Genomic DNA, 27656 nt, shown 5'->3' with positions numbered 1-27656 from the left:
AGTGCTTTCCCTTTCCCTACTTTTTTTTTTTTTTGAGGAGAGAGACAAAAACATGTAAAACTTATTTAACTATTGAATTAAAATGTCTATAAACAATTACATAAACGACTGCAGTTTACTTTTGAGCTCTACAACCATGTGACCTGCATCTTTACATGTAATTTCTCAGTGACTTCAGTTTCTCTCATCTGTTGCCTAGGAATTCAGCACCTCTGGGCAGTGTACAAATTTATAGTCTTTAGTTCAAAAAAAGATAATAAAATAGGAAAAAAAGAGCCTCTTACAATCAAACCTACTAATGTCAAAATTTCATCAAATTTTTTCAGACTTCAGCTGACACAAAGTAATTAGAGGCACATTTGTGCATTCATGCTTTTCCAAAAAAAATAACCACCTAAAACTTCTCCCAGTGGGCAGCATCAATTTAAAAACGATCAGGAAAAGTTTTATAAACTAGCAGTGAACAAAAGATGTTTCTGGTGTCATGACAAAGCCAACACTGACACAGCAGAGTTAGCAGGGCATTGTATTCCTCCTGAGCAGCTACTGCAAGCTTCAGCAAATGGAAAGACCAGCATCATGATCCAATCACAATGTATTCCTGAGTTTAGGATCAAAGTGCCAGGCTGACAGATTTCTGCCAGCTAAAAAACAGGTACATTTACTGTCAGGAAAAAAAAAAAATAGATGGAGGACTAACATGAAAATGAAGAGTAGTTTTCATTTCTGCCCTGGCTGCTTCCTCAGTGCTAAGGCTGCAGTCCTGCTCTTCACATCATTAACATTGGAGACAAGGATGCAACCAGCACCTATGACTTAAAATATGGCAGACAAAACCAGAGTGCATTTACATAAGACAGGATGTAAATGAAAGCAAGTTAACATTGAAGCCTTCCCTTATACTAAACTCTGCACTATGGTTTTCCAAAGCCTCATTTATCCTGGCAAGATTAAAAAACTGACACAAAGAAGCAAATGTACAGGACAGAACACAGCACACAAAATTCTTTACCAGATAATAATAAAATAGCAGTTTTTATAAAAGCTAAGAGGAGGAGAGACACCAACATAGGATGATGGGCTAAATAAATCACTGTGCTGCTGTAGTGGACACATGCCTCAGTACAAGACTGCTCACCATCCAGTGGTGCCAAGGGAAAGGAGCAAAAATTGGAAGAGAATACCTGTGAACTATGACCCTCTGGTTTACAGTTTCCTAGGAGGTATAAGGAAACACATTTTTCATTGTGACAAAGCAGCAGCCCAATTTTATCACCTTAAACAAGTATTAAATTCACCTGGCCAGCAGTAAGAGTAAATTTAGCACTACTGACTGTGTGTCCATGAAGAAACTCTTTAGTTACTGACATTTTATTAATTTAACTACATCTTCCACATGTAAGCAAACAAAAAATTAAATGTGCTGTGGAAATTACTTTATTTGTACTTTTCCCTCCAATCCTTTACCCATCTCCAGCTATTTATAGAGCACTTCTGTGTACTGGGCATTCACGTATTTCAAGTTGATAAATAAAAGCAGTGAATGCTGGAACTGCAGGAATAACACATCTCAGATGTGAACATTCCAGCTCCAGGAGGGAATAACCTGGATTACTGACATTCTGCAGGGAAACCAGGCACCTCCCAGTACAAGGGGCAATGATGTAAAGGTCAGGTCCCAGTGCAGAGAATCCCACCTCGACCAGCAGCGATATGGTGAGCATAGCCCATCCCGGCTGGGTACCACCACACCAATTCTGTGTTTATTGCAGCACAGGAGTGCTGGGGTGGCACAGCTGTCAGCCTCATTTCACTCATCAGGGAGCTGCAACCCCACAGCCAGCAGCAGCACTGCTGGCTGCATCCAGAGCCACAACACAGCATTTCCCCTCAGCAGCTCACTTTTCTGACATTTTGCATCTCTCCTCCCAGTTACACTCCCTTTATTATAGCCCACTATGTGATGCCATACATCACGTGTTAAATTTCCCTAATCTGGGAGAAAAAGACACCACATTCTTATTGTGCCCTCTCCAGCTGTCCCTCTCTGTGCTGCTCTACCTGCTGAATCCCTCCTCACCTCACATTCCGTCACTCTCTGCCTGGGACACCCAGCTCAGGACCTGGCTCCCAGTTCCACCTCTTCCCTCACAGGCTTTTCTCACATTAAGGTGTCCAGAAATATCCAGAACTGCATATTCTCTCTTGTTACCATGTCTGCCTTGCTGATATTTTATTTTTAAGAGAACCATATGAAAATCAGCATGACAATGAAGCAGGGCCAAGCCACTAATCAGAAACCATTTGAAATTAATTTCCTTAAAACATGAAATATAAACACTTGCACAGTAGGATGAGGAACAAAAGTTGTCCAACATAAAAATGGACAATTTTTTTCTTTTTTTTAGAGTATGATATCACTGTAGCACCTCTAGATTTTTAGAAGAAAATAATTTTTGAAAGCATCCTTTGGTTTGTTGAGTTTATAAGAGAGAGAGCATATAAAAGACAGAGAAACAAAAGGAAAGAAATGTTGGGGGTTTACACCTTAGAAATTATGCAGACACCTACCTGAGATAAACCATGAAAACACCTGCTACTTATTTATCTTAAAAACACTTAAATGCATAAAAATATTTTGAAGAACTTTTTTTTTTTTTTTTTACTGTTTAATTCTGTAAAGGTTTATGCATTTGATTGACCACACAAATAGTTCCACACAACAGTTAGGTGTTGCAAGAAAACAAAATGTACATATCTGTGTAATTGTTCCCTAAGAATTGCATTAATTCCTAAAATACAAACAAGGATTCTAGAAAGAAATCAGAAAAGTTCCTTTGGAGCACTCCTATCCAATTTCAGTATTTGATATGGCACTAACCAAGCAGAAAAACCTTTAATAAATTAGAAGTGCAAAGAATGCAAGATACAGTGCACAGCCTTCTATACATCTTTTTCATCTATATCTCCAGATTTTTGTACAATCTTCTCCCAAAACTCAGCACTCAGTTTGTACCCATAATTTCACAGGCTTTCCTACATTTTTTTGTTATTTCACCAAGGTAGGCATTCCAAATGCCCTTTTTTTTGGTAGCTCCTCCTCAGTTTATGCTATTTAGCTTGGTAGTACCTATAAAGCTAGATTTCACAGAAGACCTTTTTACACATCATATATAATCAGATGTGGTCATTATCCTACACTTTTATGTGTGATTTCTATGTTTTCAGAAATAACAGAAACCAAAAATCTTCCTTTGCTATCATAGCACTATACTGCAAACAAGATTTTTTTTTTTTCTCTGTGCAGTTTGTCTCCTTTCTAAATATTTACATCCATGGGATTTTGCTGGTACCCAGAGCTCTGGACAGTACTGGGACCTCATCCATATACAATCAGAGTCCTAAAATGTGCTGGACCTGAATAAAATCAATATCTCTAAAAACAGTGACATACGTAGAAGACTCATATTTACCATTTGACTCAGAATATTCTGCGTCCATCATCAGCTGTCAGCAGGGACAAAGCGAGGCGTCTCGGAGCACCAGCAAATGGGCCGCTTCCACTGAATAGTTTGGATGCAGTTTGACAATGAGAACACTTTTTAAAACAGAAAACAAGCAGGCAACAGCAAGCTGAATAGAGGGTGGAAAGCTCTAGTAAGCGCATTCTGTGGCAAGGGCAGCTGCAAATCACAACAGGCTATTCCCCCCGTTTGTCAAGGGATCCCTACGAGTTAACACAACTTGCAAACAATAAATATTGTTCTCTCGTAAAGGCCCATTAATTTTGTCCGCGTTTATCAGAGATTGTATCTCAATTCATAAAACTGTGTATAAAAGAGACTGTCCTCCAAAACAAATTACGTCAGCTCTTCATTAGTAAATATATTCAGAAACAAAACAAGAGTCAAAGTTTTCACAGTTTGAAAGGCGCAAATAAAAACAGTAGTTTTAAATTGACTCTAAATGAAAGCATGGTAGAGTGGAACAGCTATATTCCCAGCAATTGTACCAGGCAAAACACCCATGCAGATGGTTTGCTCAATATCACTTTTTTTTGTGACAGAAGACTCAGTGTTGCCCATTTGCATTAGAACAGCCAGACAAAATCTCTGTGTGTGATAATTTGCTGTAGCTAGAGAGAATTTGCAATGAGAGCTTGAAAGTTTTCATAGCAACCCCCAGTGTCCCTGTGTGCATGAGGGATTAGAAAGGAGATGGACGCTTCCTTTGCTGGCCGCTCAAAACCAGTGACACAGGGCACAATCCCAATGCCACACACCTTGAGCTTTCTCTAGGCTGAGCTCCAAACTTCCTGACGTTTCCTTCAGTGTTTTTTAGTTGTTCATCATCTTTCTCTTGCCTAAACACCCTGCTGTCTCATCTCCCTCTTTTCCAGCTCTCCATTTGAAGCCCCTAATGCAGGTCATTCCAATTCTGGCAATCAATAGGTTTTTTTTGGGGGGGGAGGTTGAGCTGTATCAGTTTGGCTCTAATCTCTCTCTGTATTTTTTCATAAGTCATCTGAATGAAGGGCAGTTCTTACATGCTACAGATCTATCCAGATCAGTGATACCATACACAGATACAATTTTTTAACACAAACCACTATAACTGATTGACAAAAAATTATTTTATACCTCAATGCTTTTATGCAATAAAGCTGAAGAAGAAGTTAAATAGAAAACCCTCAGTGTAAGAAATTGTTTCTGACATGGATCAGGAACTGGAAGCATATAACTTGATACATTTTGCCAAGACAAATGCCTGCCCAGCAAAATCAGTAGATTGCAAGGCCAGTAGATAAGTCCCATCGAGGACTCAAGTTTTCATTAGTACCTGAAATTTCTGAAAGGCTATAAAATGAAAAATGTAAACATCAAAGACAGTACAGATATTTTCTAGAATTCTTCTGGCTGCTTCCTGCAAGGGTGTGTGATAATGTGCAGGTAGATAGAAACCACAACTCCCACAGTGCTCTCACTCAATTCCTCGAGAGTCTAAAGAAAGCAGATTCCATTAGGAAACAAGAGTACTTCAGCTAACTGCAAGGCTTATTACCATGCAAAGCTTTTCCAGAATAAATGGAAAACCTCCATTGTGTGCCAAAATCTCATTCAAACTAGCATAACTCACAAACTACAAATGTGTAGTTATTACACACAGTGAATAATATCAGGTATGCTTAGCTAAGAAGGAAGCCCTTTAACAGCTGCATTAAAAAGGCAAAATGAAAGGAAAACTTTTGAGAATTACCCATAAAGAGAATAAAATATGCAAGTCTGTGCTGGAGATCAGAAATTGTACTTTACAATATGCAATGAGAAGGAAATAATTAAACATCAGATAACATGATATCCCTGGAGAAACACTGGAGGAAAACCACCTTGCCTAACTTCAGAAACACAGAAACAGAAAGTAGCAAAAAAATTGAAGCTATGCATTTTGGGTAGTTTATTTCACCAGTTAAATTTTATCCTTTAATACCATAAATATGGCAACTGTTATTTAAAGAGCAGAAAAATATAGCACAAAGAGAGGCCCTTGCAGATTCAATAAAGACACAAATTGAATGAATTATTATTAAATACCGCTAATATTTTACACTCACAGAGTATATTTGGTAGGATACACAGTTACTGCAAAGAGCCCTTTTGTGACAATCAAAGTTAGCACTATCACCTTTATTGTCCCAAAGCAAAGCAAGCTGGAGGAAAACCTTGCTACTATAGTTTCAGAGAGCCCTTCACCACATTATCAACTACATAAATGTAATGTGGTGGCTCTGAATTCCCTTATGACTAAGCACAGAGCATGAATCAATTGCCCTCTGCTTTGTCCCAAGCAGGAAGAAAAGGTGAGCCAATTGTCATGTTTATTGCATTTAATAAAACACACAATGTTCCCAAGGTCATGGTGGCACCTGCCCTGGGATGCCAGCAGGGACATTGATGGGGACGCTGGGTCTTCCTGCTGCAGAGCGAGATCTTCCCAACAAGTAGGAGCATTTCCAGAAGCCCCTGAAAGGAACAGCATCTTAAAACATCTTATCCATATTTCTGTGGCCTCTGAGATTTTGCAGTCTCTTGACAGGATTGGTTTCTCTTTCCTCTTTCTCAAGGTAAGGCACAGAGGGAGCAATACAGGACAGAAAATGCAGCCGCTTGCTGCCAGCCACAGCTGCCCCTCTTCAGGGACCAAAGGGAAGATGAAGAGTTACCATAAGAGCATGAAACATAAAATGCTGAGAAGCAATGGCAAGAGCCTGAATCACTGGTTGCTGAGCTCATTAAAAGAAAAGAAAAATTAAGGGAAAAATAGAGGGAAATGTGCCTAGTCATATTAACAGCATTTGGAACTGTTTAACCAAACCTGGGTCTAATGTGTGTGTTCATTAGAAGGAGACTTGCAGCAAGTGAGTACAAAGCTCCACTTTAGAACTACTCCCGAAAATTAAGTGACCATCCAGATTCCAGTCAGACGAAAAATTGTTTTATCTTGTTGATAAATCATGTAACATGTAAGCATCTTTCCTTTTCTTTGAATAACAGGCATCACTTACAAACCTTAATGCATTTCATCTGTAACATTGCTTCCTGTTCCTGATAGGGAAAGGAAAATTCATGAGGCAAATATTTAGCTCCAGGCAACAGGCCAGTATAGCAACAGAAAGTTTTACACTTGTGCCAAGATTTCTTGGTTTCCTTTTAAAATGAAAATCGTGACAGTTATCTTGATGCTCTCTGATGAATCAGATCTGTCTATATGAAAAAAAGACTTTTTTTGTTTCCAACACACTATTTTACAAGCTTATTCACTTTCTTTAAAAAAGCAGCTTATGTACCAACTTAAAAGCTAATGTGCTTGCATGAAAACATTCGTAACCAGTCAAGCCACAGAGATTTTCAGTCAGTAAACCTGAAATGTGAATTGAAAGAGATACAGCATTTCTCCAAGGGGACAAATTTAGAAACACTTTTCAAAAAAAATACAGTTACTGTCTGCTTTGTTCAACATTTTCCAATCCACACTCTAAATCTGACTGATTTGTACTGTCAATCCTTGGTAATGCCAGCATTTCAAAAACTGCTGTGCCACAAAATAAAGCTTCAATTAAACTTGAAAAAATCCCTCATGCCATACTTATGCTGCTTACCACCACAATTCTAAATTTAGGATTATTATTCTGATTCTTTGTCCCATACATGCTGGACTTGTTCTGTGGTCTTCCCAGCACTACTCTTGGGCTGTCTTTCCACCAAGCATGGAAAGTGTCCACTGATCTGCAGGTATGAGTATGAACTCTCCTCATTTTTAATCCCTGTTTTAACTGTGGTCTCACACTGAGCAACAATTTAAGAAAGGCTAAGGTCATTCCAGTTTGCAAAAAGTTTTGGTTCATTTCCAGTAGGTTTTCTAAAGCCTAAGTTATCCTGTTATTTTTCAATTCGCTAAGATTCAGGAATCTAATCTGTTTCTAATGTGTATTTGTTTCCATTGCCTTTGCAGCTCTTTCCCCAGAAATCTTCTCCTGGCTCTCATGAACATGCTTCTTGACCGGCAGCTAATTGCTCCCACTGGTAAAGCTGAATCCAAGAGTACTACAGGTACAAAAGTTCACAGCAGAGAACAGCATTCGGGCAAGAACTTGCCATTTCCTGGAGTTCTGCCTCTCCCTCCTTCTCCCCTGCCTGGCAGAGCTGCAATTTCAATTTCTGCTTCCAACAAAAGGAGCAAGCAAGCATATTTACAACGAGCAAACTCTTGCTAAACCCAATGTCATATGCAGGGTTCAAAGCCCATCATGCACAGAACCCAGTTCTTTTTCCAGTCAATTTTCCCCACTGTGAATTACCAAAATTCATTACTGTCAGGATGGGAGCAAAAAATAAGGTAAATAAATAAACAGAGACAACTTGACAATAAGCAGGGAAGCCCTTGCTGTCACCCAGCAGCTTCTCAGCAGTCAACCTGCCCCACTGCTGTAGACACAACAGATCTCCTCCAACACGCTCTGCTTACACTCTTGCTGTACAGAAACATTATTTTCTGCACAGGCGAAAAGACCCTGAAACCAGATACTCCGCAGCTCTTCAGCTGCTGCTTGTAATTCTTTACAGTCCATCCCCCAAGACAGAGAACAGCACCCTGAAGAAGTATTTCAAACCCATTTCAAAAGGAATCATACATTATGCAAAGCTCCTTTCACAATAGACACCAGGGCTAGAGATCCATGGTAGAAAGCCAGTAGATCTATAAGTAAAATACAAAACCAGGACTCCCTGCAATGCACTCTGTTTCCCTCAGCCATTCACTTTCTGTATTATCCAAAGCCAAATCTCCTGCCCTTAATAACCCTGTGGTCAGACATGCCCCTCTGTGCTTTGCAGTGTTCACATGATTGCATATGCAAGATACTTGTAGACATGATGACAATACCTAATTTTAATTGTTAGATCTTTATCTGTGTGTTTGCTTTATTTTCTTAGTACATCTGGTATTAGTCCAATGATTGCAAAGCTATCCAGTCCAGAGTTTCCATTTTATTGGAAAAGTTTCCATTGACAGTAGTTAATGAAACTGAATTCTAGAAACGAAAACTGACTCTTTTTGGATTTCCTTGGTAAGAACTACCTCAAATCAGTTTTTCCCAACTAGAGCTTTAGACCTGAGAGAAGATGAATCCTTTTGTTCTCTTAAGCATGCCCCATCAAAATCAGTGCAGTGTCTGTGGAAGTGTCCTCTGGCTTGTTTTTGCTCAAGGGTTTGCTTTTCTCCACTTTCTCCAGTTTTAGCTGCTATGTGAAATGTACTCTAACTTCATAAAATCATAATAGGCCATCTCAGGGGAGGTCAAATATAGAAATTATACTTAACTGAATCCACTTAAAAGCTAACAGAAATAGAACTCAGCCACAAATGCTGCAGGAATAATAATACACTATATTCTGGTTTTTAGGGTTTTTTTTATATTTTTCCCTGTCTATCATCCCTGGTAGTTTGGTTTTGGGCATTGATCCTGTATAGCTCCAAATGGAGCATGTTAAAAAGAAAAGTGGTTTTTATCATGAGATTTTGATGGGGCATGCTTAAGAGAACAAAAGGATTCATCTTCTCTCAGGTCTAAAGCTCTAGTTGGGAAAAACTGATTTGAGGTAGTTCTTACCAAGGAAATCCAAAAAGAGTCAGTTTTAGTTTCTAGAATTCAGTTTCATTAACTACTGTCAATGGAAACTTTTCCAATATAAAGGAAGTTCTGGACTGGATAGAGAATGCAGGGATTGCCTCTCCTTTTTAATTTTTTTCCCTAATTCCAGTCACTATTTCATGGAAAAGATGGAACCTGTATTTCAGTGTGAATATGCAAATCTTAAAAATAAAAATGCATGGCTATTCCTTTCAAAGCACACAGCAACCATTATTGGGAAAGGGCAATGAGCAAGGTTGGGCATGCTAAAATAAACACAATTATATATCAATCTTTGGAAGTTAAACAGTCCTTCAGAAGGGTCAGGAATCAAGCATTTCATCATGAATGAATTATACACTGGTTTTACTTTCTTCTGCAAAATCTTAACCAACCGCAGGCATAGCAAGGAACAAGAACGGCAGCAGAGACATACCTACGCACAGCAGAACATCTGCTTTTTCTGAAATGCCACATTCCAAGCCCAAACCAGGAATCTGTGCAGTATTTGCTGTAAGTATCAGGTTTTGTACAGAGGAATACAGGCACTAGTTCCCATGCTTACAAGCAGAGTAACTGCTGCCCCCACACAGTCTTAACCAGGCTCCAAGGTTTGGTTTCCGTGTCTCCACAGAGGCCATCTCATGGCAGGTGTTCCACCTGGCTGTCAAAAAACAAACAAACAAGAATCCTCTCCTTTTCCTTCTCTTACTCTTGCTGCTCTTATCATTTCCCCTCACATACACTTCCTGCACCCCCAGTGCTGGCCTGCCCTCTCCTATCTCTTTGTGTCACTTCAGGCTTCGTCCCTTCAAACTTCCCTCTGCTCCATCACACCCTCCTGCCAAGCCTGCATGGTGTAAGATCACAGGACAGTGCTGCCTATGGGTGTTTATGTAAAACATGGGCTTCTGCGGTCCCACACTTAAAACTACAATTTGGGGTGTGATGAAATAGATAACAGCAGGAGAAGCAGCTGATGCCCTAAGTTCAGCTGAATCCAGCACTCCTGAATAAAAATGTGGCCACCGTACCATCCTTCCCCACTGCCCTGCTTGCCATGGTTTAGCTCTTGCTCTTAGACAGGCAAAGGGAAGGGCTGGGCAGGAAGCTGTCCCAGTGGAGGATGCCCCAACCTCCTCCTCATCCCAACTTTGCCTTCAGCCACAGCAGAGGAATGCAAGTTGCAGCACCATCTTAGGAGGGGTTATTAATGGTAACAGGACTAAAACAGGAACTGGAGAGAGGCCTTGATTTCAACAGGAAGAACTGAAGAAATGCACTCTTCACTGGATTGTTCAGTGCTTCCTATTAGCTCACTTGAATTAGACTTCCTAGAAATATAAGGGCATGGGGAAGAGTTTGTCCCTGTTTATGTTAGTGATTAATGGTAGAGCAGGAATTAGGAGAACAAGCCTTGTGAGTCTACTCCAGTGCTCAGCCAACTGGACAATCTTATATATGCATATGTAAAATATCTTTCCGTGGCATGCTGCTCTGCTGCTTACAAAATGTCCAACTCTTTTACTTTGTTGTATTCAGAAAAAGCCATGGAGAGGGACAAAAACTGCAGCAACAGAAGGCAAGGTTATAAGAAAAACCTGAGCTCTCTGCATTTTTGGTTCTGCATTCACATAGGTAAAACTCTACTTACCAGAGTAGAGACTAAATATTACTACCACTGTGAAACTCCTAACAGCCCTCCTTCCATGCAGTACTCACAGGCACCAACAAATGCATTTCCCAGAAGCCAAGGGGCACGAGAAATCTGACCCTCATGCTGGTCAGTACTGGAGCACTGGTTCACATCCAATACAGATCACAACTAGTGGTCAAACCACTGTAACACAGCAGCTAGCCCATTCTGTGGAGGCACTATTCCATCAGCTCGTTCCCTGGTATTGGGACTGCAATGGCAGGCTGGACAAGCATAGTAAACTCACACTTGCTCAATAGAGGCAAAAAGATCTACCATCCTTTGACAACACTGGTATCAAAACCAGAAGTCCACACCATGCTAAACTCCAAGAAATTGGAAAACAACATTGCTGAGAAATCTACAATCTGAGTACTCAGGGTAAATTTTCGGAATGACAAGGCATTAGGGATAGGGAAAAGAACCACCAGAAATTTTAAACATTTCCTTTGAATAAACAGTTTTCTATTAGTGACACTAAAAAAAGAAGTAAAAACTTCAGTGTTTTGATTGTGGTTTGGAGATGACTGTAAGACAGGTAGTCTTCTTCTGGGAACACAAACTTCCAAAAAGTGACCATAATCCAAAACATCCCAGATATACAGCCTGTGGAGTTTCACCAGCTTCCCAATTGTCAGCTTAGTTTCCTAAACTGTTTAAGACTAGCCTAAGAAAGGAACATATGCACGGAGGTAGAACCAGTTTAAAAAACAACACTAATGAAAAGCAGTTAAGCAGTAATTTACACAGGGCAATAAATAGCTACCCACCAAAATGCCTACTCCTACCAGCACATCTGCAAGTTATCTTATACTGTGTTCCCAGCTAAATTCTCTATATAGACATGCCTCCAAACACACTCAGGGGAAAGTGTGCTGAGCAATAATCTCCCCATCCCAAGGGCAATTTCAAAATTAGGCCCTGTGTGCACCCTGCATAGAAGAGAGATAATATTAAAGGGCATGCTTGTTATAACACTAATTTGTCCCATCAGGGCAGGTTTTTGGGAAGCATCAACACCAAAGGGAAATCTACAGAACAAATGAAAACAGGGTAGAGATGTGCAAAGAAGGAGGGGTGGAGAAAACAAGCAGGAAGAGGAAACTTGATTTTAATGCAAAAGGAGATGAGACAGACAGGGTTGAACTCAGAGAAGAAGCACTCCTCCCACTCTGACTCCCAGAAAAGCAGGATTATAGGGACAGCTAAAAGCCCTGAATTTCCAGCAAAACAGAATAAATAAAAAACATGACAAGAACAGACCTGCCTGTTTGGTCACTAGCACTAGCTTCTGCTTAAATTAAACTCACCAATTCTGAATAACCGTATTTAAAAAAAAAAAAGTTCAATTCCTATTAAAGCAGCTGCAAACAGAAAGGGGCAAATACCCTATCTTCTACTTATTAACCAATTAACTTGTGCCACTGCAGCGCAAGTCACAGAGAGTTGTACCAGACAGGGAAGTTCAGTGACTCAGGTTTTTCAAGACTTAGGCATTTTTAATTAGTGAGTTTTAATGCAGACTAACATTGAGCAAAACTGGTTTAATTTGCATTTAATTGCAGCAGTAGATCAAGAAACACTGGTCTGGCATCAATTTCAATAGAGGAAACTAATGAATACTCAAGGTGTGCAAGAGAAACAGGAATTTCAGCTAAGTGAAAATTCCAGTCCCTGCGAAGACAAGAGATGGTGAGAGAGCAAAGAGATATGTGAGAGAAATACACAAAGGTTTTCACTTTGACATGCCAAAAATACTTGGTCATCTAGGTAAAGGAATTAGATTAATGAATTACATGAATCAAGAACATAGATCTGGACACACAGAACTTTTAATTATTAATAGTTGCCTTATTATTAATCAGAGACATGAACAAGAAAGAAACATAAAAACCCAAAACAAACTGGACTGAAGTAGAAAAAACTCCCAGAGTGCAGACTAAAACCCACATCAATCCAAACCAGCCAACAGCCCTAATTCCCAGACTATAAAGCCTTCCAGGCTTCTTTTCCAATTTTCTCCTTTCTGGTCCTGTGACCTTCACTTCAGCAGGAGGTATAGACAGGGCTCCTATTTCATACCTGCCCAGTGACTGAAGTTTTTGCACTCTGACTGCCTTCAGTCTGAAGAGATCACTTAATGAAAAGTACCCATCATTGTCCCTAAAGTAGTAGAAAAAAAATTAAAACCAAGCTAACAAATCAAGGAGAGGGATATCAACTGAGTCTAGGCATTTAGGGTTACCTTGCAAAGTAAGTTACTGGACAGCAAGTCCAGGCTCCCAGGCTCAGCAACCTCCCAAGAAAACGTACTCCATACTCATGTATGGTTGTATAGTAAGAAAATACCAAATAAAGAGCTCCTAGCAGGTTCTTTCACCTCTTCACAGTTGTCTCAGCTTGGCTTATTTCTGTGATCACCTTGGTGCTGATCTAGCACACTGGAGAGAGGACGGACGCTGTTAAGGTGGGCGCTGCTGAGGTGAATGAACCATGACACCTCCAGTGTGGACATGAGTCCTAATATATAAAACTGTTGTCCCTTCTGCCAGAAAGCTTGCCCTTGGGTTAGGAGGCTGAATTAACACCACACCTTCACTGGATCTGGCCCAAGGAGCCTGCAGCAAGGGCAGGAGGAGAGGACTAAAGGTAGCAATAACCTGCAGCCACAAAGATCAGGGATGGCGGGCTAAGCCCTGCCAACAGCCTGCTACCACCATCAGAGGGAACATTACAATTCTTCTATGTATTCTTGGGGTCATAAGGCATCTGAAAGAGGTCTAAAACATTTAATTGGTGTTTTATTACTACTACCTGACATATATGCCCTGCACCAAGCTCTTCTGGTGTATTAGGTATGACTGGACAGGTTATGCCAGGGCATACTGTAGATGTTACAACACATAAAACTTACTGAAAAGACACAGAAGCCAGTGTGAAGCAAAGATCAGCACAGACTGAAGTGCACTGCAGCTTTATGCAGAGCATCATTCCAACAGCCAAGCACTGCACATGCCAGGGAAGACATATTAATGAATTATGGTGTGAAATAAGCATTCTGTACAGGAGCAAGCAGCAACCCTACCCCTCATACTTCAGGCCAAAACAGTAAGAACTAGAATATAAATCTCTCTCCCAGCCACTACACAAATCATCCTTGTTACTGTTCTAGAATTCCCAGCTCAATCTTGTGAGCTTGTTAGAACCTGGCAGGCAGCTCAGGAGCCACTGCTGCCACCAGTGCAGCAACAAGTCCCAGCCTGGTGTCTGAGAGCAGCAGGTGCTACCTCCCACAGCCCTGCAGTGCTGCAATGCTGCTGCTGCAGCACTGGAGCCTCTCTGGGCTCCCCATGACCCTGCACAGGAGAGAGAGTGACATGAAAAGCCATCTAGGGAAGAGCTTGGTGAGGTTGGTAGCAACCATGGCTGTAAAATAACACGACAAAAATACAACATCACAGGCAGAGGAAAGAAAAAGCAAACCCAAGAATTTTTAAAACTTTCTACTGATGTATGCATAAACTAAAAATAATTAAAGCACCTGCAAGCAGCAGGCAACAGACTTCATTTAACAGGTGATGAAAGACACATATTATTTGTATGAAGGTATAAGGCTTCTATGGCAGCAAAGAAAACAGAAATAGAACATTTGTTATCAATTCTGTGCTCTAAACTGATACCTCATTGTTTTTATCCCTCCTATATTTTTTTCTTGCTGGCTTCTTTTTAAAGAAGATATAATGACTAACAGATGCTACAGCAGTGCCGTCCAAAGTGAAAGGGTAATTAACAGATGAAAATTCAGCAGTTGTTTCTAGATACAATCAGATGAACTGTACACTCCCTATCCCCCAAGTGAAGGGCAGAGATGAGAAATCCAATGCCTCCATTCTGCAATGCAACACAGTACAAAGCAATACATACCAAGTGGGACTTGGAGGTACAGAGATAATGAACCTGAGTGGTCCAGGTTTGTTTGAGGTCTTGTCTCCAGATTTTAATAATTGTGAATACTTACAATACTAACTTTGCCAACATTTTAAGAATATTCACTGCATATAGTAAAGCTGATGAAAAAAATCAGTGCTAGACATCTATGTTGACCAGTGAGAAATGCGTATTGCAAGATTCGTGGCTATTTATTCATAAAAACCTGTGCTTTTTCCGTTGTAAATAAAGCTTATAAGGATATAACTCCTGGAGCTCTGCTGATCTTCAAAATGTAAACAAATTAGCGGAACTACTTGAGGAATGTGGAGGAATTGCAATATTTGAATGAATGAATGCAACATATGGCTTCAAATAACTCTAAGCAGTGTAGTTACTACTCGATTAACTCAGCTGGTCAGAGCACGGTGCTGATAACACCAAGGTTGTGCGTTCAATCCCCATATGGGCCATTCACTTAAGAGCTGGATTTGATGATCCCTGGGGGTTCCTTCCAAGCAGAATACTCTGTGATCTGACTTACTAGATGGCTGTCACAGTTTTCATTACTGCTTAGCTAACCTTAGAAATATGTCAATTTGGGCTTGTTTGCCATTTCTGTTTCAGTGTTTGGTTGCCAAATACTTAGACCGCAACCATAAAAACAAGCAAACAAGACATAAAACAAGGACAAGCTTAGTTAGCTCTCATAATTATTCAGTTGAACTTTAATTCCTACAAGACTAAGACCAAGTGCCTCAAAAGATTACAAATGAAGAATCATTCCACAAGTGTAAACTAGAGTAATACCAATACAATTGAAAATATCACTATTGTCAAACCCCTAGTGATGAGACATTCGGTATTTCAGAAATAGAAACGCATTACTTTGAGGAATTGTATTACCCAGAACAAATTTCACCTGGCAGTAACATTAATGACTCTGTATAAGCAACCATGCCACACATGCTTATAGCTAGCATGGGAAGGAGGTTAATAAAACTCAAGCTGTAATTTCTGAATAACTTTTGAGAAAAAAATAATGGTTTACGATGTTTTCTTTTGGGGAAGGCAAAGCCTGTGAGAGAGTGCAGCATGTTTTGTTTTTAGGACTGTGAGGAAAGCTTTTATTAAGAAAAACACAAAAAAAACCCCAAAAACAACACTCTAAAAAGAAACCCAAAAACCTTCACCAGTATACCTCTGATAACAAAGACAAAAAATTACTACCTAATGGTATTTAACTCAAAAAACCCTATTTTTAGATTAATACATATATAAACATATAGCAATTTTTTTTCTCTAAACAACCCACAAGCTGACCAAAAATCCTGAAAATATATTTCTAAAATACCAACCCACAAGCTGACCAAAAATCCTGAAAAAACATACTTATACCATTAACTGCTCTTCAGAGTTAAAAATAGTTCAGGACAATTTACTCAAAGCCATTTACTAAAGAAAATATGAAGCCTGATATTTAAGCACTTCTGTATTTATTACATCCTCTGGGAGTGGTTGTAGAGAGCTGAACTACATACCAGCTTACAGCAAAATAACTAATTCTGTTTTCTTTCCCACTTTGTGCTAATTTTCAGGAAATCTGCACGTACACATTTATTTTGGAATCAGATGGTTTTTCAGAATGTTGCCACTGGTGTTGAAGAGGTGGCAAGAGGCACTGCCAGCACCAAGTGGTTATAAAGCGACGGAGGGCAAGCCAGCAAAGTACCACAGCTGGCTCCTCTTTGATGCTGCTGTCTTGAGTACCACCAAAACCAGGGGCTGCTCTAGCTCCTATTTATGGGCTGTATTTGGCTATAATTGCTCAAATCATTCCCCCCATTTGCTCATCACAAGTTGCAAGATGCCCCATGCATGTCACACGCTGCCTTCGTGCCAGCCAGTGATTTTGTCCATCCTTCTGCAGAGTTATGGGAGCACCTATTTGGCATCGTTGCTGCTTTTTGCTCTTGTTGTTAGATGCATACCAATACAGAAGTAAGCAAAGTCAATGACTTTTCAAATGAATGCAAGTGTGGACTAATGTCTCTTTCCTCAACATTAAAAAAAAAACATGTGTGATTTTCAGAGGTTCATAAGCTCCAGTTCTGTATAGCATTTACTTTCTTGAAATCCAAACCTGTTTTAATGTCCTGACTTAAAGTTGGAGGCTGGTGGAATGACTACTACTGCTGCTTCATCTCTTAAACAATGCTGCTTTCCCTCGTTGTCTCTCGGTGCTCCCCTGCATATCTGATCATCAGGTTTGGATATGGACCAGCTGAGAACCAAGCAAAATACTACAGCAGGAAGCTACTGGTCACCAGCTGAACCATTTGAGAAGATCAGTTTTCTCCTACAACAGGAAGGGCAGTGCTGCCCTGCATGGCAGACCACAGATGCAGGCATCCCGACAGAAACTGCACCAAACACACAAAGAGGCTGCATTACATTCTTATATTAGCAATATAAATACTGTTCAAGTCCCAGTGCTGCATCACCCTTGTATCTCAAGGTCTGTGCTGTAGCCCTCTAAGGAAAACCGAACACCAGGAAATCAATCAGCTGTGCTTAACACTGGTCACGTTAGTCAGCTCAACACAGATTAGGGTTGATTTTATTTATGTTTGCTCCAACACCAAGATCTTCCCAGAAGCCAAGGAGAAACAGTCTGTAACCAAAGAGAGAGTGGTTGCACCAGTAGCCTGCTGGATAAGCCTGGACTACCATTTCTTGGGGGAGAGTGAGGGAGCTGCTGTAAGTTGTCATCACAGACCTGCCACTGACACAGCGTGGATGGGTTCAAATGGCTCCTGCCACAGACAGGCCCAGGAAACTAAGACCCGAAAGCCACTGCTGCCATTTGTACAGGTCCAAAACCACATCTGGCACCACTCAAAAAGTTGTCTGAGGAGTGCTAGACAAAGCCCAGCATCAGGAAACACGACTGTGGTAGTGCACATCATAGGTGAAAGGGCGAGCACGTCAGCTGCCTCATCACTGAAACCTGTTTTTGAGGCAGCAGTTAGCCAAACAACACAGGCTAGATAAGCACAGGCTGTCTGCCTATCTGGATTGGAGATCTCACACTTTCATGTGTTCAACTACACTTTCCTTTACCACAACATATGTTTCACGATATTTCCTTTACACCCAAGTAGAGAAACTTTGTTTTCCCCATCCCCTGCAAGTAGCAGGCACAGGACTCCAATGACAATGCTGATCTCAGCACTGCAGCACAAGACGTGTCCCCATCCTTCCTCCAACCTCCTCAGAAAAGCTATGCCCAGGCAAAGAAAACTCATGATCTTCAAGTATCAGTACAGGTATTGTGAACCCCAAAATTCAATTTCATATCTATATAGAAAACTTCTACATGTTCAGCTCAGTGTTTGTCCATTTCCCATTTTTGAGTTGCCAGCAAAAAACACTCTGAAAAATTTAGGACTTCATGTAACGAAGAAAAATTGTTAATCATCCTACTGCCAAAAAAAACATCTTTATTGAGGTACTCAGAAATGGAACCCTATCATATCATCTGAAGTATATTATAGCAGATTTTCACAGGCAGCAATTGGAATTAAGTACATACCTTTCCATTTGGTATTTTTCACTTCACAGCCTTAATCTAATTTCTTTGAAGACACTCAACTATTGTTCTGGCAGAACCATAAGGAATAATTTATAGCAAAGCCTCAAAATTTTAAGTCAGTAGGAGTTAAACACAAAGCCTTAAATTCTAGACCCTATCTCAGAAGCTATGTAAAATATTTTTCCCATTAGCACTTTTCACATCTAAAATTCCAAAAGTCACTGCAGGCATTTACATCTACCATTCACAGACTTTTATTGGGAATCCTTCTGAGATTCATATTACATAACTCAGCTGGGATAAGTATTTGAGAGCAATTAATCACCAGGGATATTGTATACACATCTTCAGTGAAATTTACTTTATTGAAGTCAAAAAAAGCATTTGAGCCTTTCCACAGAAATCCTAAGATGTGCCTCATAAAGTAATTTTAGTATGTACATCACCATCCTTTACCAATTTATCTGGTAAATCCATTCTTCGATTTGTTTGCAGTGGGTTACTATAATTAATCAAAGCAGGGATTTTTGAGGAAGGCTTTTCAGGACTGTTAAAACAGAAGGAAAGATTCCAGCCCAGGCATTAACCAGCAGAATAACAAGAAGGCAAGTTGGATTTGAAGGAGAAAGCGTGTCTCTGGGCACGCACACAGCCATGCAGACGGACAGGAAATCCAAGATATCTTTGGGCCACTGCAATATTGATCATTAGAGAAGGTACTTTTATGGCGATTTCCTAAACACTAAAATAATAGAAACATTAATTTCATACAATGCTGGAACAAAAATCAATGCCTTGTATTTAAAGGTCTACAGAATATTACAGGAAATAATGTAATTATTTTCCTTTATCCACTGAAGTAATCTTAATCATCACAGTCGTCCCAGGTCTGCAAAATACCAGGCACTCCTACTCCCTTTCCTCCTCAGATCTCGTGGATAGATTTGGCCATCGGTGCCCTATGCATCAAAGCCAAACAGATCAAAGGGCAGTTCAACAGAAGGCAAGCCATTTTCAGCCAGATCTCGTGCAACCTATGAACTGGAAGGCAGCTTAATCCATTGGGATCTCCTGTTTCACCAGTGTTTAGATGCAGGCTCTGATATCAGTTTGTATGGACATGGCAGTTGATGTTTGAGTTTTCTCTGTTTAACTGTAAAATGGAAATTCTGCCATCCTCAAAGCCCTGTTGAAAATTATGAGTGAGAACACCTTCAGCTGTACCTATGGCCACATCACAATGGCCCCATCTAAACTGGGGCTCATCTTGAAGCATCAACCTTCAAGGAAAAGATGTTGCTCTTCCATTGAAAGATGATGGTGGTATTTTCATACACCGGTTTGTCACTTCTTTCTGCATCAGCCCATTATTCTGCACCCACAAATTCCAGGTTCCAAAATCAAGATCTGTCTCTACAAGGCTTGCAGAAGATCTCTGATCTTCAAGCAAGTCTCAATCATTCTAAAGGATATCTTGCAAGGTTACAGTACTAGACGCTATAATTATTAGAGGTCTCACAGGGATGCTGGCAACCACAAGCACTCTCAGAATCTGTAGTACCCACAGGATTTAATCCACAGCATTTTAACATCTTTTGATTTTTCATATTCATTTTGGTTTTTCCTAAAATCCCCTCTAGCAAAATAAGTGACACACCCTTCCCTTTCTATGTTTCTATATTTATTTTTCTTCCAAAAACAAACCAACCCCTCACTGGCAACACTAAGACAACATATATGAGAGTCTAACTAGACTTCAAGATGACTGCAGAAGACAGAACTTCATTAGTTCAATGGGACTGATGCCTGCCTCATGCTAATTTTGCTTCATTTCAGTTCATCCCTTTCCATTTGTGCCATCTGTTCTTGTAACCAACTTACCTTTTCCATCCACGTAAAAACAGATTAATTCATTAAGCACAAAGGAGGCAGCTAGAGGAGCTTTAAAGGTCCCTTCCAACATAGACGAGTATATGATATGACAGCATAGGTAGCCACGTTCCCCCATTTTCTGGTCTCAGGACCCCCCAGGCCGCTGGCAGAATCCCAGCTGGGAGCCACAGTGCCAGCCCAACACGGCTACAACTCTGTAGGAGCCCTGCTCTTACACCACACTCAGTGCTGAATATCAATGAAGCTTGATTAAAAACACAAGAGCAATCCCTAGTCAGTGGAACACTGTTTTCAGATTTCAGTATTGCAAAATATGGTCTCCAGAGTGTTCCTGGATATATCACCGCTCAGGATGTTACTTCCACTGCTGCTAATTCCTTCTCCTCCCAAAATAACTCTCCTTGTTTTTATAGCATTTCAGTGGAGAAGCTCCGCAAATTTGACAAAAAGCAAATTTGTGATAGCTAGAGGTACTGAAATAAATGGAAAGCATTACTTTTTTATTAAAAAGTAATTTTTAAAAAATGTACCACAATCCACACAAAGCAAGCTTTGTTTTGCAGAGAGAAGACAAAAGGAATACAAGAGCATTTCCTATGCAATAGATAGGCAAGATGTTTATCTAAAACATTACTTCATTAGGAAACACTGGGGGACATGCTCCCACTGAAAGCAAAAAATAGAAAACTACTCCAAGACTTACCTACACACTTTCGACTTCTCTCTGTCTCCTACATCTTCACTATTATAAACAGGCTCCCAAAGTGCCAGCCTCAGCATTTTTATGTCCTGAAGCAGCAGACTCTTGCCTATGAAGGCAGCCCTTCAGCATAAGGATGGACTGAGCTCTGAGGATGTGAGCATGGGGGAGGGAAACTTCAATATTACAACCCATCCATCAACCACTTCTATAAAGCTCTTTTGTTCCAAGTTCATTCTTAGCAACTCAAGGTCAAAACTAATGCTGGAAAATTCAAATCATAAGTCAACCCAGACTTTCATCCCATGTGTCTTCTTGACCTTATATGCAAACAAGAAACAGGCGAAAAGAAGTTTCAGTTACATGATCTATTTATATAAAAATATGTATTGAGGAATACTAACAAATTAAAAATTACTGAGGGTTAATGTACACTACTACTGATACAGATTAGAAAAGAAAAAATCAGAACATGCGCATTTAGGCTAAAGGGCCCTTACTTTTTTATCTCTCTTACACTTTGGGCAAAGTCATTTTCACCAGGTAGGGCCTGTTCTGTTTGTTTTTCTTTTTGTTGTCTACTGGGATTTAAGTTTTTCGTTTTGAGCTGTTTTTTTTTTTTCTTTGAGAGAGACACACACAAGGTTTGATTGAAAGCACCACAGGGAAAACTAGCTGGTTGAAAAAACCCCCAACCTTTTCCTCTCTGGTACAAAACAAAGGAACACATCTCTATTAGCCTTTGTCTTTAAGAAGTCCTGGGTCACATGTTGGCAGCCTCCACAAAGAAGAAACATAGTAGGTATTACCAATAAAAAGCAAGGGTTTCATTGCAGCCAAGAAAACAGGATGTATTCCACAGGCTATAACTATTCTCCTTGGAAACACAATATGGAGAGAAAAAAAAAAAGAAAAATCAGTCATTACTCTCAAATACTTAAGAGCAGACTTTTCAGTGAACCCCATTTTTGCAGGATTCCATGGCAGAAAGCAACGGAGGTGCCAAATACCTGAGATTACAAGTTTATCCAGTGGATATTTCCCAGAGGTGTTGTAACAAAAATCAATTTAAATGGACAACAGAAAGACAGTGATAAGACAAGAGAACTCTGACACAGAACACTGATCTAGTATTTAAAATCTCTTAATTTTAGATGATTTGGCAGTCTTTAGAATTGTCATCACAGAACTTTGAGTTTTATTCCAAGAGTTTACATATAACATATGGGAAAAGTCCTGCCAAGAACTATAAATATAGCTGTATTGAATGCCAGTTTGGCTTCCTCCTTGTGAATTTGGACAATTTAAACGAGAGTTTATGAACTTGCACTGGGAAAAAAATGTATCGTGATAGTTTGCCATCCATGTATGTAAGTTATAAGTTATGTAAAACACCAGATAATTCTGCAGTCTAGCAAAAATATCTTAAAACTATTTCTCTCCAATAGCTTTGATTTGGCCCTTAAATCACAACTTTCTTCTAAAGCACCATCACACTTACACAGTCCTGGCAATTAAGTCAGCCTGAAGAGTTGCATAGTTAGGGGAAGGATAAGAAAATGTGTTTAAATAGCAGCAACTCAGGCTACTGAGGAACTACTTTATTTGATCAACTGCTGCTGTGGATGATCAAAAAGGTGTTTCCTGTAATTCTCATTGGAGTTCACTTGCTTGCCCGAAGCAAGATGAAGAACAGAACATGGTATGTTTTCTATCCTCCTTAATAAAGCTCCCATCAACAAGGAAAAAATAGGGTAATGTAACCTAGATCCTAGACAGTTTCCAAAAACCCAGCCAAGGATCTTTGTCAGAATTTCAAAGAGAAGCCGCTGCTGAAATTCTTAAGCATGCGGAAGGGTTGTTCAGGGCTCCTCCTGCACACAGTGAATGCTTTTCACTCTCTAAGAGATCATTGCCAGCAGGATCTGTAAGGTGAGACACTGGAAACAGTTTCCACTTTCTCCACTGGAGACAGTTTCCATCTTTCTGAGATCAAGTTTATTACCTTGCCTTTCAACATAAACAATAGGTATTTTTATGGAGAATATTAAAGCTCTTCCCAAGAAGCACTGCAAGGTCAGAAGTCCTCAAGTAAATAATTATAAGTAAAAATAAAAAATATTATTTTTAATTTTTAGAATGTGATTTTTGGCTCCCAGCTCTATAACTTGACTAACGAACACCTTCCCTTGCCCATCCTTTTTCAAACAAATGTGCTAAGACATAGTCACAGTTTAGGAATGGTATTTTCCAATTTAGTACTCCTGCTAAAATCGCGCCACTGCTTGCTCCCCCCTCACTCCAACTGGTGGCAAAGGTGGAGATAAGAACAATTAACTGGAAACAGCAATGAGATAAGAAAATGAACAGCAGCAGCAATATTAATAACAAAAGGTTATTAATAACAAAATAATAGCAAAAGACAAAGAAACTATTTACATGGAAAGCCCGTGACAATAAGCAAATACCAGATGGCTTCCCTCGACACCTTCTCTTAACTGGGGAAACCCCTTATCCCCAGGAGAGAGAGATGGTAAGAGCGAGTCCCTTTTCCCCCTGCCTGCAGCAATGGCCTAAGGTGGTACAGAATAACATCTGGGTCCCAGCCACACACCCTCCCATCCAAAAATTACCCTGTCCTGGCCAAAACCAGGACAAGACATTTACCAAAGCTCTCTTGATCAAGTTGGTTTTCATCCTGGGTCCCACTAGTACCTCTCTTGGACAGCCTTCCAGTAAGGAGTGTATCCGTGTTTGTGGTTATAATGCTTTGACAAGAAGCAATGAGAACAAACTGCAATGCATGAAACTCAATTTAAGCATATGGAAAAATAGCTTTACTATAAGGGTTGTGATTGTTCCATCCCTGAGTTATTTAAAATCCAAATGCACACAGCCCTCAGCACTCAGCCTATCCTGAGTAGGGGGTTGGATTAGGTGGCCACAGCCAGAAGGTAGTGACCAATAACTCAGTGTCCAGATGGAGATCAGTGACAAGCAGGGCCCCTCAGGGGTCCATACTGGGACCATTCTGTTTAATGTCATCAGTGACATAGATGAAGGGATCAAGTGCACCCTCAGCAACTTTGCAGGTGACAGACACCAGGCTTAGTGGTGTGGTTGCCACGCCTGCACACCTGAGGGGCAGGATGCTATCCAGAGAGATCCGGATAAGCTCAACACATGGGCCCATGGGAACACTATAGGTTTGCACATTCGGTTGCAACTCTCTCAAGACAGGACCTTTGGTGACTACTCAAGCAGCCTCAAGAAATCTCCCTTGAAAAGTTTCATTCCATTCAAACTCATTGTCTCAGCTTCAACAACAGCCACCAAGGTAGGGGGAGAAAGGTAATGCAGTACATAGCACATAGTTAAAGCATCTTTTATAATACCCTGTAAGTGGAGGCTGTGCTCTTGGGCTAACCATGACCATGCAGAACTTTCAGACAGACAATGACACTGCTCACTTCAGTGTTCACATACAGAGCTCACACCTGCACATGCTACTTGGTGCTATCTGACTTTTGTCAGTCAGGCATTTTTCCTATTGGCTGTTTTTATTAAAAGCTGAGATATTCTGGAGTTCTCCCAAATAAATTCAAAGTTTCACTAGAGATATGCCCATGCTTTCATTTATCTTTGGGATTAACTTTATTCATATTTTTATAAGCTGCTAATACTAATCTAAATTAGAAATACCATATGTGCATAGATAAAACTAGTGATAAAACCAGCGGAGCACAAACATGCCAAGCTGACAGGAGCTCATAGGAAGACAAGCTTTTGTCTATCATGACCTAATTCATTTTTCTACCAGTTGCACTACACAATGCATTTAAATCACTTAAATATTTGATGCGTTAAGCTGAAGCACATTATCTCTATGTACAATGCTAAATTACCCACTCTTCATCCTACCTTTTACAAGCTGGAGCTATTTCCAGACTGCAGCAAGTTTCACAATTTGTCAGCAAGGTTGCTAACAGTAAAAAAATGTTTTGTAAAGAAAAGGCTACTGTATTTAATGTGTTGGAAAAAGGGGTGGGAGAGGAAAACATGCTTAGTTAGAGCAACAGGGTCAAAACAACACGCCTTGAAGAGCACTCCCCTCCCATGTTACATACCACACTCTTCAGAGGGGACATCACTAATTACAGAATTCAAGCCAAACTCAGCAATGAGTGGGAGCAGGCAATATAATAAGCACTGCAGATGGTTTTAGTCTTCATTACCATCCAGTAGACACAATGTCTCTGTAACAGATATGGACAAACAGAGACTTCTGTAACATGACAAACTAAAAAGCACCAAGAGCTGTATGTTTTTGTGGTATTCTTCACCTCAGGCAAACACTCTGTGGATTTCTAATTACCTGCTCTTCCTCTAGACCTCAAAAAAACCCATAACTGTTGCGAAACTTTGGATTCTTCAAAACAGACCATTTTAAGCCACACTTAACTAAATTACCATCTTCTGGATTCACTCGTATGTGTTATGACTAGATTCTCTCAGGGCAAAGAGTCTTCTAACTCATGTTTAAATCTGCACTGTGGCTGTGCTGTGCAAGTGCTTCCTAATGTTTTAAGGAAATCTGTTATCACATACAGGCCAACACTGTAGTTTAACCTTCCTTCAGGATAAGCAAATTTCCACGCAGATTTGGAGAAGGGCAGCCTTGTCCTACCACTGACCATCAAGACAAGGCAGGGTAAGAGAACTGAGACACACTTGCCTCGCTTTCTCCAGCTTTGCTTTCTTTCCTGAAGGTAAAGATCACGATTGTAGATTATAATTTTATGTATTTCATAATTATTATACAATTATAACTGCAACATTAATTTCAGAATCAACTGCAATAACGTATTTACATTGAAACCACCCTTGTTAGGATCCTGCCTGCCTCCCCAGGACGAGGCAAGCCCTGCGCGGTGCCAGCCGGCGTTTCCGAGGCGCGGAGGCAGAGCCACTTGGGCTGGCATTGCACAACCGGGGCTGAGCCCAGCGGGGTCAGGGCCCCCTCCACGGGACTGCTCCCTGCAGGGCTCGGGCTGCCCCAGCCTGCCCAACAGGACTGCACACGCTCCCCACTGCCAGGGCAGCAGCCAGAGGTACCAGGAAGGGTGTTGGCCCCACGGAGATCGGTTGCCATACCAGTTTCCCATATCTGGGCTTCCAACAAGGTCGCGAATGCAACTGCTACAAAACCTTTCAGTTTTAATCCCATTATCACCCTTCTGTTTCCTGCCATAGCCATTCCCTATGGCATGCATTCGGCCATGCAGAATGAGTTTATGGTAAGTGTACTTATGCCTTAAAATATGTGATCTTCTGTCACATACACATTATTAAAGTAGAGTTAGCAGGAGGAACCACACAGTACTACCTACCTTTATTTTAATAGAACAAGGAAATAGCTCAATGAACAACTTTTAGAAAACTGCATCTAAACTAACACACCGAGACATATTTATGAACATTACTGTATTTTCATTCTTTCTTCTTCACAACAAATCTAGAACAAACTTATTTCTCACATTTAAAAATTTTAAAGTTCGCATAAGAAGGCCCCTATATTTCCAAGACTACAAATCAAAATAGTATAAAGGAGGCTATGACCATGTACTTAATTTCATCTGAACATTTATCTTCAATCTTACAGAGTGTCATTTTCCTAAATTCTTGGGTTATTGGACTTCTGAAAAGAAATATTTTTCAGTGTCTAGAACATATATTTGAGAGAGGAAAAATAATTCAAAATTTCAGAAGACAGGATTTTATTTGCATCATGTCCAGAATAATGGGTTATGGATTTTGCTGTGTTATCAATCAAGCTTTGCTTGTGCTATCTTTCTTCTAAATTGAAGATTAAATACCACAGTTAATGAAAAGTTTTGTAAGAGCTTGTTCCCATTTCCTGGTAGTTGGGTTATTTTTCTACTTCAAAATGTTTTAAGTGTCTTAAGGACAAAGTGGCTAACAACATTTTGATAGTTTCTTTTCAGCCCTTAATGATACTGCATTAGCCAAGCATCACTTGGTTTCCAGTCATTCCAAGCAGATTCAGTTACTCACTATGAACTAGATACTGAACAGGAAGGGAAACCCAGCACCACTTGCTTGGGAGCTCTTCCCTTCCATACAGCAGGAACAAAAGGTGCCACTAGAGATAACCCACAAGGCACTCATCTTAGATCCTGCTGAGCTTCCTGTAAGCAAACTCCATCTGCTGCCAAAAGCTAAAACTTGCTAAAGTAGAAAACAAAAGACAGACACATTTGCAAGGAGAAAGACTGGGCTTGCTTTCTTACTCAAACCCAAGATTTTGAGAAACTTTACTAATGTAACAGCCAGACACAAAGAATGTATATAAGCCAGTGAGTGGCAATATTTATCCCACCACTTAAAAGCTGACTAGAGCTCTTCTGTAGCCAGCATTTTGACATTAAAAAAAAATTGGAAGAACCAAAAAAGAAGAGCATTCAAGTACAACACATTACCATTTAAAATATACTGTAGAAGTGTCTTGTTTTCATTTTCCAATTGGTTGCTCAACCAGGGGAAAAAAAAATCCCACCATTGTCACTATTACTCAATATGCTTGAAATCACTGTCATTTTTTCCATTATTATTAACATTTACATGTAGTGCTAGTAGA

At 40.1% G+C, this 27656-nt stretch overlaps 1 protein-coding gene across 7 annotated transcripts in view; it reads right to left on the bottom strand.

The window, feature by feature from the left end:
• NHSL1 (NHS like 1) overlaps positions 1-27656 on the bottom strand; it is a 180379-nt gene that overhangs the window by 143977 nt on the left and 8746 nt on the right. The window contains exon 1 of one of the 7 annotated variants that reach the window (XM_085575312.1): positions 3474-9162. The exons of the other annotated variants lie outside the window; for them this stretch is intronic. Coding sequence (XP_085431438.1) covers positions 3474-3504 — 31 coding nt within the window. The 5' untranslated portion in view covers positions 3505-9162. Of the gene's footprint in view, positions 1-3473; positions 9163-27656 lie in introns of those variants that run through there. 7 annotated transcript variants of the gene reach the window in all.

The sequence above is a fragment of the Lonchura striata genome, chromosome 3 (genome assembly GCF_050655825.1).
Source record: "Lonchura striata isolate lonStrDom1 chromosome 3, ASM5065582v1, whole genome shotgun sequence".
In the NCBI taxonomy this organism is placed as follows: domain Eukaryota; kingdom Metazoa; phylum Chordata; class Aves; order Passeriformes; family Estrildidae; genus Lonchura; species Lonchura striata.
Note: the sequence above shows the minus strand (reverse complement) of the source record. Positions and strands in the feature narration are given on the sequence as shown.